We start from the raw sequence: 15,340 nt of genomic DNA, 5'->3' as shown, positions 1-15,340 counted from the left end.
TGGTGGTGCACTGCTGCCTTTTCATAGGTAGGGATATTGCTGTCTTGAGTTCTTGGAATTAGTATTGCAATGGTATGGCAGGTTTGCTACACATGTGCTGTTTTTTTTAGGTTTTGTATTTTACTATGCATCTGGTAGTAAGGGAGTTTGTGTTTCTGTTATTGAGATATATTTTTTTATATGGTGAGGTGTATGGGGAATTCTCTTCTGCATCCATTGTTTGGGGACCTGGGGAGGGGCGGGGAGGGGGGGTTGTGAGTTCCTATGGATGCAGAGTATATGTATATATTTATTTAGCCCCATGATGGTCAAGTGTTCAGTGTGTCATGAGTGTTAAGCATTATCTGTCAGGTGTGCCCCAATAGAAAAAAAGGTTGAGAATCACTGTTCTATCATCTGCTTATAAAGCTGTGGAAGAATGAGGTGAGGCAGCACGCCTTGTGCAGTTGCACAGTGAAACATGTGCAGCTCTGACTGGATTTAGATGCATAATAACATGGTGGCTCCATCTGATTTTTAGAATTGGCTTGGCAAGGAAATGCTGATGACACGTTCCCTGATGCAGGAAGAAAAAGCGATTCCGGAACATGGAACATGTCAGGGATGGCATCACATTGTTTTAAGCTCAGTCCTGTTTGCCTGTCTGTTTTAAATGCAAATTTAAAATGAAAAAAAAAAAAGGAGATATTTTAGGACATAATTAGATCAGGGCTTAATCAATAGTTTTGCTACTGAAAGCCGCAAGGCATGGTGCATAGCCAATTTTTATGAAGGTCTTTTAAATTATTTATTGTGCTGAACCTTGTTATACTTTGGCGACTCCAAATAGAGTGTTTTAAAGCATTAAGAGGAAGCTTTGGAGTAATCAATATAGCATTATTTTTCTCTCCTAGCCAGACCAATATAGTGATCAACACTATATAATAACATTATATGTTCATAACTAAATATTAATCACCTGGCTGTCTTACGCAAGCTCTCGAATTTCTTATGTACTATCTACCAGTGAATAAAATAAAAATATTATTTCTCATTATATGGCAAGACAACTAATGGATGTTCTGACAAACCGCAAGAGTGAGCCAATATGCCCATGAGTAGATTCTCAGTAGAGGTTAAAACAGAGAGGCAGATGTTTGAAGAAACATTATCTGTAGGCCTTGTGGCATTTTCTATATGTAGGAACCCCTTATCTCTACAATGGAGTTCTATGCCTTGGAAGAGGTTACATTCCCGAGAACACACTACAGAAAATGTATTGGGTCTAGAGGAAGGTGTGTTGATTGGGTTCTGCCAGTAGGTTAAGAGTTCCGAGTTGGCCTCTGGTGCGAGAGAGAGGGGGACTGACGTTCCGGTTCTCCCAGCAGAGAAGGGAACGGTTGGTGGAGAGCTCGAGAAACGTCCATTCTAAAGCCGCCCTACTATGCCAGATCAATCAGGGTGACGACTGTGAAGCTTTAACACTTCTTCCCTCCTGCTGCAGGACTCTCCAGTTTGGGATTATCATCCAGTAAAAGAAGATTTGCTGAGGACAAGAGTCTGAGGAGGACCCTTCTATTTATTTATTTATTTGAAGTTTTTTATATACTGCGGCATGTGATGCAAATGTTCTTCTAGTAGAGAACGTTTGTGCTTTGACCTAAGGAAACTACTGACAATATTCCTATAGAATTAGGAATGCTGTTAGACAGCAGCACACATCTGAAACCTCCTTTTGTAGGGAAAGTCTTTATTTGGGCTCTTTTTGCTTTAATTTCAAGCTATTTTCCTCACCATGCTGAGAGGCTTCTTTCAGCAACAATTCCCATATAAGTGAGAAGTGAAGAGCATAATTGCAGGTGTTATCTCTGGGGTTTTACAATCCACATGAAAACTGCAACTGAATTCTGTGTAATCTACCTAGCATGAGATTTTTGATGGCTAGAATTTATCCTAGTTTTTGAGATTGGGACTGTTGTTTAAACCTTGAACCCTTTTGGAGAAGGCAATATCCCAGACCCAAAAGGGCAAGAGCTGGAAATCTGTGAGCCTTGTTCCACTCCCTAGAAGAGGCAAGCACCAGTGACATCATCACATCAGCTACAGAGGGATTTTTGAAAAGAAGAAGGTATTCCTGTTTTGTTTGTGGGGAGATTTTTTTTTTTTTGATCCACCCCTCCTCACTGGGAAACAGGGCTGGGACAGCCATTTTCCTTCATAGAAGTCACAGAAGCACTGAAATCAGGAAGAAGGACCAAGATCAAGGAGACTGCCCCAGCCCCCCCCCCCAGGATCTCCACTCAAAGGGATGAGAACATAGGCTGGGTGACTGGGTATTAACAACTGGACTCAGGATTTTTCCGGGTCTAAGGGGAATCCCCTCAAGTAGGTTTTGCCTGGCCCCCTGGGGCAGTTTATGGACATAGAACAGCAGTGTAAACTTAACCCCAGGACCCTGAGAGAAAGACACATACCCAAAGGAAGATTAACAGCTGTAAACCAGACAACTGTAATATCAGCTTTTTGGATAAATTGGATTTTGATTTAACTTTAAAGAATCAGTAAACTTTTATTTTGAACACTCAGTACCATGTCCTTAATAACTTTAATGTTACAGCATTAAAGTTATTAAAGAAGAAGGAGGTACAAACAAACCACCACCTGGGCCATAAGCTTTCCCCCACAAAAAGGACCAACCCCTTGGGACAAGAAGAGAGATGGGGGAGGTGCTAGCTGGAGCAGCCCCAGAAGAAAAATGTGTTTGTGTGCCCTTGGGAAGAGGAACTCCCCAACAAAGGGTTACAGTAGTTTCACTACGCATTTTATAAACATACATGTGTGCACATTTTATGGGTGAAATAACAGACACTGCATGATTACCCACTCAGAATTAAACATAAAGGGGCGGATTTTAAAACCCCTGCGCACGTAAATCCTTCCGGATTTACGCGCACAGGGTCCTCGCGCGCCTATTTTGCATAGGCCGCCGGTGCGCGCAGAGCCCCAGGACGCGCATAAGTCCCAGGGCTTCCTGTTGGGGGCATGGCGGGGGGCGTGGCGGGATGATGCGGCGTTTAGGGGGCGGGGCGCCGCGTTTCGGGGGCGGCGACATGGGCATGGTTTCGGCCCGGGGGCGTGGCCGCGGCCTCCGGAACAGCCCCCGGGATCAGACCACGGAGCGGGGCAGCTGGCTGACGTGCGCAAAGTTAAGGGGGGGTTTAGATAGGGCCGGGGGGGTGGGTTAGGTAGAGGAAGGGAGGGGAAGGTGGGGGGAGGGCAAAGGAAAGTTCCCTCCGAGGCCGCGCCGAAATCGGAGCAGCCTCGGAGGGAACAGGCAGCGTGCGCTGGGCTCGGCGCGCGCAGGTTGCACAAATGTGCACCCCCTTGCGCGCGCCGACCCCGGATTTTATAAGATACGCACGTATCTTATAAAATCCAGCGTACTTTTGTTCGCGCCTGGTGCGCGAACAAAAGTATGTGTTCGCGCAAGTATTTAAAATCTACCCCAAAGGCAAGTATTTTAAAAAGTATGTGTCTATGCCATTTTGAAAATACTCGCATGCTTACTAGGAATCACCAGTTTGCAGATATCGCCACTCTGTCCTTTTTCAATTCAGCTAGACCCTCTAGCACTTCACCATTTACCCCCACTAGTTCACCCAGACCTCCCACCACAAATCTGCAGACAAGTCCGAATTCACTTTTGCAAGTCAATTAGTAGATGTAAAAATGTCCAAATAACATCTACGTGCATCTCTCTTATAAAATAGCAACTACCCTGTTTACTTTGGAACCCTGCCCCAGACAACTCCTAAACCGCCCCTTCCTACCCCCCCCCCCCCAGTGAAATGCATATATGAAACTGAAAATATGTCCATATTCTTGACGTTTATGAAATAGCATATACTGGCATGCATGCTTTTACATGTCTATGCAATTTTTATGCACGAAACCCCTCTGAACATTCATTCTTAAGTGAATAATAAAATTAGTAATACATAATCAAATAAAACACTTTTTTGTCTATTTTGGCATATTCTAAATTGATATTGGGCTGGTTGCTTAAACAGTATAGAAATCACAGTACCGTGATCTGATAAAAGAATGATGTTCAAGCATTTGTGCAAGTTCATTTGTTTAAGGCCATCCATCAGCATTCCTACTATGCCATCCACTCTCTGTAATGCCTTAATAACCTAGGTATAAAAAAAAAAAAGATAGATATTTTAAACAGGTCAAAAAATAAAATACTTTATTTGTGTAAGACCTCCCACACATACACATACCACACCCTCCTGAGATTCAGCAGTAGCTTACTTAAGAGCTGCTCTTTGCTTTTGCTGGGCATGTCAAGATAAACATGCAAACTGAAGTTTCAGCAAAAGAAAAACACTCAGGCCGATATTCTCAGCAGAGTGAGTAATGGCAGCTCCATTCTGCAGTAAACAGGAAACTTCGCAATGTTCAATTTTTCATAGATTCCAAAATTTAATGTGGAAAGTGTACACTTGTAGCTCCTTTGATGTTAAACGCATCCTTTGCTAGTAGATGAGAAAACATCACCACAAACTGCTTCTAGTGCCAAATAGCAGCATTCACAGCCTCTTGAAGAGCATCCCAGCCATTACATAGCAGCGATGTCTGCCTGAGAACCATGGTTAGAACCCCTTGTCTGAATGACTGTTACTGCAACGGCTGGACTGAGTGGGAGCAGACAGAAAGGAAGTGGAAATGTGGAGGGATTGAGATGCGTGAGATCAAGGCCAGGTTTGACATGTGAAAAGGAATGGGATCAGAGCCAGAGGTGAAATCTCTCTCTTTCTCACATACATACAAACACACACACACACACACACACACACACACACACACACATACCCAAATCAAAGCTATGTAACTGCCCTTCTCTCAAGGTAACTAGTTCTGCTTCCTTCAAGGGTCAGGGGTCCATAAGTGATCCATGCAACTATTGGGTCTGTTCTAGGGATGTGAATCATTTTTTAACGATTTAAATTATCATCTGATATTTTTAATATCGTCATTAATCGTTAAAGAGTGCGATACAATAGAAATTCCCCCGATTTATCGTAAAAAAATCGTTAATCGGGTTAGTGTGCACTAACTGAAAATGATACAATTTGACACTTTTCAGGTCAGTTAAGGTCAGTTAGGAATGAATATGTATTCCTATTGGCTGCCCTCTTATTTATTGATGTTACCAAGGTTCCCACTGAGGTGATGGTTTAATATATGGGGGATGGGAAATGGAAACGGTTGGTAGCTTGACAAAGGGAAGGGAAAGGGGGAGATGAAGGGCCAAGCAGTCCCACTCCCTGGTCTCTGAAGGACAGATCTCTTCAGAAAATCAGAGCTGCTGAATGCAGGGGCTGTCTCCCCCTTCACATCCCTCTTCCCCCCCCACCCAACCATTCACTGTGCTCAGGTTTGCAGTTCCTGTGTTAAACTAAACTTTTTTTTTCACTAGCGTAGAATAAAATAAAATTAAGTACTTTGTGTATTAAACTAAAGAAACTTTACATAACATGAAATTAAGTACTTCTCTATATTCTACTTTAGTGAAACAAAACATTTAATAAAGAAACTTGCAACCTGAGCTTCAAAACATTAACATACTATAGAAAAACTAAACAAAAAACTTTATTATTAATTTATTATATTTACAGTGGTTAAATTTAAAGAGAAGGCTGAGGCTAGACTGGCTACTGGCTACTGCTGGCACTGTCACTGCTGCAGCCTGCTGGCACTTTTTTTCTCTTTCTGGCTAGTGCGTGCTATATATGGTAGCAAAATGGCCACGGGGGACAGCACCAAGCACCTCTAGCTAACGAACATTTCCTCAAATGTTACTTTTAAACCATTAAGTAACAATTTTTGATAGTGCGCACTAACTCGCATTAGTGCGCACTATTCAGAAAAACGATTTTTAAAAAAAAAAAAATCATGCCGATCCGATTTTTTTCTCCCCCCAGCCGATCCAGATCGTTAAAACGATCGGGCACACGATTCACATCCCTAGTCTGTTCTGTTTCCTTAGGAGAGCCAGAACTGATATACACTGCTGGCTCTGCTCCGCTTTCTCAAGTCCCAGAAAAAAGATGGAGGAACGTCATTCTGGGTTATTCTGCCAAAAATTAAGCCCGCAGTAATGGACACAAAAAGGGGTTCAATAAGCAGAAGTTTGAAAGTTTTGAGCAGTAGTGCCATTCATCAAGACCAGGGTTAAAGCCTTAACAATTGCCATTATTGCTCACAACTTTCAAACTTGTGCTAATTCAAACCTTTTTTTTGGACTGTTCTTTGCTCTGCAGTCTGTTTCAGTATGACCCCTTCCCCTTCTGTTTACTGCAATACAGGAGAAGTGGGATGGAGGGGGAACAAGAGAGGAATGGCTGGATTAGGAGCAGCATGGGTGTTCTCTGCTCCGTGTGTTTCAGGCTCAGCCCGTCTCCTTCTCATCCACTCAGGCTGCCTGGAGAGGAGGGGCTGGAGCAAAACACCCCCTGCTGCTCTGACTCTTAAGCCTGAAAAGAAGTCCGGGAACTGCATTCTACCCTGTTCCCCCACAGAGTAAGTCCTGGGTGGGAGAAGGAATAGTAACATAGCAATGCAATAAATGACATCCGATACAGATAAATTGGACTATCCCATCTAACCAGTTGAGTTTTCATCTCTAATTTTTTACCACTTGGGGTAGATAAACATATAAAAATTCTCATACTTAAAACACCACTTTCAACCCTGTCCCTTTTACCTGAACTCTCAAATCTTTTCCTACCATTGCCCATCATATCTGTCCCTAACATGTCCAAATTCCATTACAATAGTGGCCTCCATCACTCTACTGGTATTCAGGCCTTGTCTTCCTCTTTGATTCTTACAAGACCAATAGTTTAGCAACCAAGCTATGAAGGACACTGGTGTCTGACAAGCCCCCTTCTTCAAGTACCCTGTAATGTTGTGGCCAGGACTGGCCTTTGCCCTGGTGGTGGCAATCTCAAGATATTGGGGTGGGAACAGTTCTAATTGTAGCACTGGCAACCATAGGATGACAATCTCTAAGTTTTCTGAAAGGATCTCCACAGTCAAGCCAAAAGAATGGTTGACCTCAAAGAAGCTGTCATCACCCAAACCATGGTTCTGGGTCAAGACTTAAACATCTGCAATGGTCTATGAACTGATGAACCACATCAAGAACAGCAATGATCATCACAATCATGCCAATGTATGTGGAATGGCCCCTCAGAAAGACAGTAAAACGTCTGTGGAGCATACAATGTTTGAACATAAGTTGCCATGATTTAACGTTTGGTTTGAAAAAAAGCATATATAAGTGTGCTTTGTGAAGGAATTTAAAAAAAGGAAAAAAAAAGTATATGCTGGTATATTTTTCTTTTACAAAGAGAAGTGTGAGAAGATTTGTAATAGCTCAAGGGCCTGTGGGTAAACATTTACAATGTCATTACTTGTGCATTTTCTCCATGTGTAAAACTCCAATGTTTACTGGTAACTGAGCCCTTTGGAACAGTGTGCATGCTAAAACATTAACACCAGGTCCCAGGCAAGTGTTAAGTTTTAGATCTTAGCCATTTCCTATCCATCTGCTAAAGCATCTGTTGTTTCTTCATTTAATTACATACACATCTGTGCTAATTCTAGTATGAACATACTAATGTCGGTTTAGTGTACATGTTAGAGCATTAGAGGTCAATATTCAAAGGGTTTGTCTGGTTAACTTTTGAAATTAACCCAGGCATTGCTCACAATCTTTTCTACCATGAGGTGGAAGAAAATGGCTCTCTTGTCCTTTCCTGGAGATCCCAAGATTAGGTCTGCTCCCATTAACCCTTTAGTGTCCCATTTAAACAGAAGCATGCCTGTCGCTGCATCACTGAACAGCCCGGTTCATCCAGAAAACCCTCCTCTGATTTGAAACCCAAATCCTCAAAAAGACAGCAGGGCCGTGAAATTCTATTGGAGGCAGGACTTTGAGGCCTTGGCCATTTTTAAGTCCCCCTTGGGATCCTGAGATATTCCAGAAAGAACAGAATTCCCTTGATTAAATCCAGGTTTGCCTTAATGATTAAGCTAGTGTAGACCATGGTGATGGGGTCTGAAGCTGTAGTCTCTATTGCTACTGATCTTGGTGGGGATCCAGATGTTCCAGGGAAGCCTCAATGCCAGTTGTGTCTTCTACCATAGCATCCTTCTATCTTAAAGCTCGATCTTTCACATCTCCTGCAGTACAACCAGTCACCTCACCCCTTAAACTTGACATCCCTGTGTAATGAGGTCCTATTCTTCATTCTGAAGACTCACCAGTGGTACCCATGCTCCCACACAGGGTGAGATTTGACCTGTGAAGGATGGAAGAGGAAGGACAACTGCCCCTGTAGCTTCCTTACTTGGTGCACCTACAATTCCAGCCTTACGCACAATCCTTAGGCCTGGTTCTAGAGGTTCCTTGACCAAGAATATTAAGTAAGAAAATAAATAAATAAATAAATAAATAAATAAAAAGTCTGGGGTGTAAGAGAGAGATCTGAGGCAAAAGGATACTGCAGTGTGAGAAAACTTTAAGCTGATCACAACTGCAACTTGGCCAGGGAGTCCCCTGACCCAATACACATTTTTTTGGGGGGAGGTGGGGGGGGGGGGGGGGGCTCTGGGAAAAGAACACTCAATCCTGAGTTGCTGAGAGCCTCAGAGACAGTCCCTGCTGTGGCACAGAGGCCAGAGGTTAGCCTCTCATAAAATCACTCTCTAGGTCTAGAAGCACACAGCAGAGACACACATCGCCTGCTCTTTCGGTCCAGGGAGGTTCCCTTACTGAAAGATCTCATTTACTGCAGGGTAGTGCACACGAAAACCATTTTGGCTGAAGAGCTGGCAAACCGACTGAACAACAGTAAGAAAGAAATAGGGGGGAAAAAAGGACTCAGGCTTCTGGAGGAGCATAGGAAAGGCTCTCTCTAGTAGACTTAGACTGAAGTGAGGTCACCAGGGAAAGGAGAAGTCGGAAGGAACTCCAGAAGCTAAAATGTTGCTGGTCTCACCAGCAGGCGGCCCCATACCCATCTGGTACAGTCCATGTTAAGAAGCAACAGAATGAAAGGAAAACACATCGCTATTCAATAGAGTAATATATGAGGGAGAGTGCCATATATCATGGATAGTATCACTATTAAAAATCTCAACTCTCTGCGTCAGCTGGAATAGATAATAAATCCAATGCAAATGTTTGGAAAGGGAAAAGATTTGTAATTTGATTAGACAATGATGCTATTGCATTAAACAATACACAGTGTAACGCATCTGTCTGGTATCAAGGCTTTCTAGAAAAAGTAATAGGTTACATATATTTAAAAACACATTTCTGCAATTCTTTTATCTCACAGTGTTATGTTGAGATTAACAGTGCAATAAAAAGAGCAGCTAATATACTGTCTAAAGCATCACTATTTCCATTCACAATTCAAAAAAACATACTTACTGCACTGCTGACTGGTCCATATTTATGCCCTGAATCATCCGGCTCTTCTAAATACAGAGTGTAAAAGTGTGGTCTATATCAAACGGTACCAAAAATGGCATATTTTATCAGCAATATTTTACAATACAGATTGCAAAATAACATTCAGAATAAAACAGGTTACAGATAAGACAACAAAAAATCGGCCTTCTTTCCACTGCATTCAAGACTGCTATTGAAGTTAAAGCATAGTTAGGGATAGTAGAACAAAGAACCCAGAGCTTCAGGGTGGATGAGCAGCCTAGTGGTTAGAGCAGTGTGCTACAAGCCAGGGTTCAAATCCTGCTGCTGCTTCTTGTGACCTTGTGCAAGTCACTTCACTTCCTCAGGTACAAATTTAGATTGTGACTCCTTAGGGGACAGGGAAATACCTACAGTTCTTGAATGCAATCTACATCAGTTAAGTGGCTAATTCTGGCCCACCCCAAAACCTATATACTTAAATTGCAGGTGCACATCATATGGCTCTGAATATCCCCAACCTCACAGTATTTATTTATATTCTACTTTTTCAGGCTGCCCTAAAATTAACCAGTTTGACATAACCGGCTAACTTTAAGATAGCCAGGGATATTCAGACCAAATAGCTATATTCGGCTAACTTAACTAGTCATTCTGGGGCTGAATATCGACCTCTGTGTTCCTAGTACTCCTCTCAGAGAAAATTTTCTCAAAAGGGATTTCCATAGGTAAATGTACGTTTATCAGTGGAAACAAAATACTGTCTTTCCCCCTCCCCACCAATGCAGGGAAAAGTGCATGTTATGTCACAATTGGAGAAAAGGGTGGAGCTAGGCTCACATCACCTTTACCCTGCACCTGCAAAGCACTCGGGGTAAAGAATCCACCCCATCGTGGGAGTTTCATTTGGAAATCAGCTTGGTTTCTTAGTAATGTACTATTCTACCTTCATCGCTATTTGTGAATCAGAGAATAACTATGCTGTGCCCCATGGTAATAAGAGATACACGTCAATAACATGAATCCTATTTTTCTCATTAGGTACATTGGCTTCCAGTTGCCAAAAACCAATTTACAGAAAAGACATGATGAAATCTTGGCAAAGCTAAGGATGCAAAAGAAGATTATTTATGAAAGGAGAAATTATTTCACTACTTTTCACCATAGGGATCAAACCAAACATTTCTAGCAAAATGTGAAGTTGATTAATTCTTGTAAAACATAATGCAAAATCAATGAGTTAATTAGCTTTTTATATCATTAATAATTTGCAAAGGAAAATATGGTTAGTATAGCATACAGCAAGAGTCATCAAAATAGTATAAAATGTTGCTTATTAGAAGCCACTTTTTAAAAAATATCACTGAGGTAGGAAGCATTTCTATTTTACATCCAACAAATGAGCCTATGCCAATACAACAGGAATTCAACTGGGCAGACCAAATGCACCTTACAGATATTATCTGCAATCATATTCTATGAATAGGGGAGAACTGTTCTTCTGAATTTATTATTCTGTAACATGCTTACCAAGCAAAGAATCTTTCAAAATCTGAAGCACAAAAGACATCTAATGCTGTGGTTATGAATCAACAAAATATATATTTAATTACTTTGCATAAACTTCATGGATGATCTTAAAAAAACAAAACAAAACATATTACCCCTTTTCTTAAAGTGTGTACTGTACATGTCTACAAATACTTGCTGGTCAGTCATATGCCTAAATTTAAAAATGCCTGTTGTAGCCTTTCTGCACTTCACTGTGAAGATGGTAAAAGCAGTTTAAAAGTAAATCACAAACGTTTTCATAAATTGAAATTACATCTTTAAACGGAATCCTGAGAAATCTGTGGGTGATTAGCAATCAACATTTTGGTTGTCCCTGGTTGGGGTTAAATAACTTTGCCAACATTTTCATAAAGAAAAAGAAATAAAAAAACCTTTTAATTTTTTCACTTTATATATATATACCTTTCACCTTCAGGTAACCGCATCCAGCTGAGAATCTCTATGACTCTTTCTTCAAATGAGATTGATCTAAAACACACATGTGCATTACATAAACATATGTAGTGAACTCTCGAGCACACTTAGAATAGTTTAGTCTGGTCCCATCGATCATGCACTTTTGAATGTATAACCCCCCAACAAAACAGAGGATATGCCACGAACATCTGAAGCACTATGCCCATCTAAGGGCCATCCCCTAGACCCAATAAATCCAGTAATCTTCTAGTTTTGCCATGAATAAGCCGGCATGCTGTGGTGCGCTCCCACCAATTGGAGATGATTGTCATCATCAAATGAAAAGTAGTTCTTAGGCCAATATAAATTCTAAAAGCTGTCAGTGTCTGCAGCAACAAATGCGCACAGGGATGAATTGCAAAAAGATGGGTGAGCTCCTCCTCTACCCAGCCAAATTTTGGCCATTTAAGGATAGGACAATTTTCAGTTCAATCAAACTGGCTACAGTTTAGGATAAAAAAAAAATCAGTCTGGCTGGCTAAACCTTAACCAGCAAGACAGAGAGCACTCAGCCTTGCGCTTCTGAAAGCCAGCTGGTGCTGAAAATCCACCCTGATCAGCTTAGCCCTCTCCAGCAGCCCCCTGCAGCCCAATCTCCCACCCACTAGCCTTCTAGTGTCCTGATATTTAAAAGAATGACCCACTGCCCAATCTCCCTCCCACTACCACCAATGAATTGCAGCGGGGGTATATTTTCAGCGGGTGTAAAGTCTGTGGGCACGTTTTACGTGCAGACTTTGTGCCAATTTTCAAAGCTAAAGTACATGGACAATTTCGCTTTGAAAAGGATTCCAGGAAAACCATCTGCCTGCATTCATGCCAGAAATGTGTGCCAGAGGTTTCTCCTCAGCAATATTCACGTACATAGCCTTTTAAATTTTAAAAAGGTATGAATGTAAATCCAATCCCTGCTCAGACTCTGCCTCCTGCATATAAGGTGTACGCACGTTTTTTTTTCTACGCATATTGGGCAGGCAGTGGTACGATACAGCACTTCTGTGGGTAAAGCCCTACTTTACTCACATAAATGCCTTTGAAAATTATCCTCTAAAAGTGCCCCACAGACCAGGAACCACTTTCTCTTTCCCATTACACAAACTGCTTCCAACTATCCAGCCCATTCAAACCCCCCCCCCCCCCCCCCCTCCCCCCCCCGTTTCCCTTCATCAGATTTCGACTAGTGGCAGACTGGGAGGGGCGGAGGCAGAGAGGTATACAGAGGAGACCTTCAGGGACATAGTAGAGCTGTCCCACCTCCAGTTTTGGCAGCCCCTGTGCTGCTTTGGAGGAAACAAGGTTACCTGGAAGGAGAGCATCACCTTAGTGTTGCAAGAATTGCTCCTGTAGCTGCAACCTGCCCTCTAGGGGATGTGCCTCCAGGGCTGTGTGTCCAGGAGGGAAAGGATAGGACTGCCACTGTAGCTGGAAGTTCAATTATTAGTAATTTAGATTGTTAGGTGGCTAGTAGGCATGAGGATTGTCTGGATTTTAAAGTTTGTTGGAGAGCAGCTTGCTGTCATGGTACATGCAGGTACCAATGATGTAGAAAGGTGCAGGAGGAAGGTTCTAGAAGCCAAACTTAGGCTTTCAGGCAAGAAATTGAAATCTCAGAAATGCTCCCCGTTCCACACACAGGACCCCAAAATCGGACGAACTCCAGAATCTCAATGCATGAATGAGATGACAAAGCAGAGAAGAAAATCATTGGAGAACATTTTGGAAGAGGGACATGGTGGGTTCCATCTTAACCAGGGTGGAATCCAGCTGCTGCTGCTGATAATTAAAGAGAAGATAGAGAAATTATGGGGGAGTCAAAAGTTGCTAAAGAGCTTAGAATTTGGGTGAGGTATCATCTAAGGAGACTTGTAAAGAGACCCCCCTGGTCTCCACTAGGTGGCCCTAATATCCCTGTCCTTTTAGTTAGCCAGCGGGGGAGCTGAAGTGGCTCAATCCCAGTCCACAAGGGGGAGGAGGTTAGGAGTCTAGAGAGTGTGTTCTTCTGAGTTTGGCTTTTGAAGGTAAAGAAACTGTTTTCAGTGCTTTGTTTTGAGTTAGACCCTCCTTGCCTAACTTTCCTGTGAGGAGAATCTCTTGCAGTACACCCCTTGCCTGTAGGGATCCTTCTCCAATTTTAGTAAATAAATCTTTTCATTAGAAACTGAAAGCTTGTTTTTTGGATTTTTCCTGGGGTGAGACTCTGGTTCTTTCTGGTGAGGGACATGCCCCAGATCCAAAGACCAGGAGTGAGAAGAACTGTGTGCTCACTCCCTGCTTGTAAAAGGGTGACAATGATTTTTATCACCTCAGAGAAAGTGTGAACTTTGATAGTGGGGTTTTTCCCCTTTTAGTTTGTTAGGAAATTTTTACCACTCTTCCTTACTCTAAAGCTGGGTTTTCAGACTGCCCTGCTTCTGAATCTACCCCTTGCAGCAGAAGATCAGAAGGCGCATCTGCATACCATTCTCAGCAGCCCCTGGGACAGGACTCCAGAGGTCTCCACAAGTGATCCAGGCTTTCAGGCCCCTCCTCCTCTTGCCATAAATTTACTACAGATTTTATACAGAAGGAATTTAATTCAAAACAAGAGTCTATAAGGTGGGTAACTAGGTAGATATAACTAGATTAAATCAATTTACTAAAAGTGCATATCTTAGATTTACATTCCTACTCCCTTAGAAATTTTAACTCGATAATAAGTTGAGAAATTACAATGGAGATAGTCCAGTAGCACGAGAGAGGCTTTCCAGTCTTTAGCACCGAGTGTCAAATGTATGATTATCTCCCAGTTGATGAGAAGTTGTATGCGTGCACTAGGTGTAAAGAGCTCCTAGCCCTCAGAGAACAAGTCTGATCTCTTGAGGCTTGAGTGGGAGATCTGGAGGAGCTAAGGTATATAATAGAGAAGTCCCACCTCCTATCTCGCAGCTCCTGTGCTGCCTTGAAGGAGAAAGGTCACTTAGAAGGAAATCATCAACTTGGTGAGGCAGGAAACAATCCTGTAGCTAGAGCATGCCCTCAAGGTTACGTAGTATCACCAAGGATATATCTCCAGGGGCATGCGCCCAGGAGGGAAGGGTTAAGATGGTCATTGTAGTTAGCAGGTTGATAGCTGAGTGGTTGATGGACATTCAGATCACTTGGTAACTTGCCTGCCTGGTATGAAGGTAGTGGACTTCACGCCTCACGTAGAAAGGATTTTAGATAGTCCTGGGGAGGAGCCGACTGCTTTGTAAATGTGGATACCAATGACATAGGAAAGTGCAGGAGGGATCTTTTGGAAGCCAAATTTAGGATTTTAGGTAGAAATTTGAAATCCAAAACCTCTAGGGTAGATTCTCAACAGTGCTCCCCGTTCCACATGTAGGACCCCAGAGCGAGGCAGAGCTCCAGTGTCTCAATGCGTGGATGAGACAATGATGCAGATGAGAGGGTTTGGGATTTGTTATGAACTGGGCTTCATTTTGGGGAAGAAGGGGCCTTTTCCAAAAGGATGGGCTCCATTTTAACCAGACAGGAACTAGGCTTCTGGCACTAACCTTTAAAAAGGAGACAAAGCAGTTTTTAATCTAGATGATGGGGGAAGCCAATATTCACTCAGAAATATTTGCTTCCCCCATCATCTAGATATTATGAAAATAGGGAAACTAGGGCAACCCAGTAGAGAAGTTCCAATAAATGCTAAAATGGACCAGAGTAGAAAGATTCCAAATTATCCCTGTCAACTGATAAGCAGGTTGTTAATCCAAGCAGAAAACTTACTTTGAAATGTCTGTATGCTAGAAGTCTAAAAAATAAGATGGGAGAGTTAGAGTGAATAGCACT

At 42.3% G+C, this 15,340-nt stretch overlaps 1 protein-coding gene across 1 annotated transcript in view; it reads right to left on the bottom strand.

The window, feature by feature from the left end:
• Nucleotides 1-15,340, bottom strand: part of ENPP1 (ectonucleotide pyrophosphatase/phosphodiesterase 1) — a 225,440-nt gene that overhangs the window by 64,057 nt on the left and 146,043 nt on the right. The window contains exons 10-12 of the mRNA XM_029594404.1: nucleotides 11,465-11,530; nucleotides 9,491-9,563; nucleotides 4,067-4,175 (exon numbers count right to left, since the gene is read on the bottom strand). Coding sequence (XP_029450264.1) covers nucleotides 4,067-4,175; nucleotides 9,491-9,563; nucleotides 11,465-11,530 — 248 coding nt within the window. The remainder of the gene's footprint in view (nucleotides 1-4,066; nucleotides 4,176-9,490; nucleotides 9,564-11,464; nucleotides 11,531-15,340) is intronic.

The sequence above is a fragment of the Rhinatrema bivittatum genome, chromosome 3 (genome assembly GCF_901001135.1).
Source record: "Rhinatrema bivittatum chromosome 3, aRhiBiv1.1, whole genome shotgun sequence".
NCBI classification, from domain to species: Eukaryota; Metazoa; Chordata; class Amphibia; order Gymnophiona; family Rhinatrematidae; genus Rhinatrema; species Rhinatrema bivittatum.
This window is presented reverse-complemented; position numbering and strand designations above follow the sequence as displayed.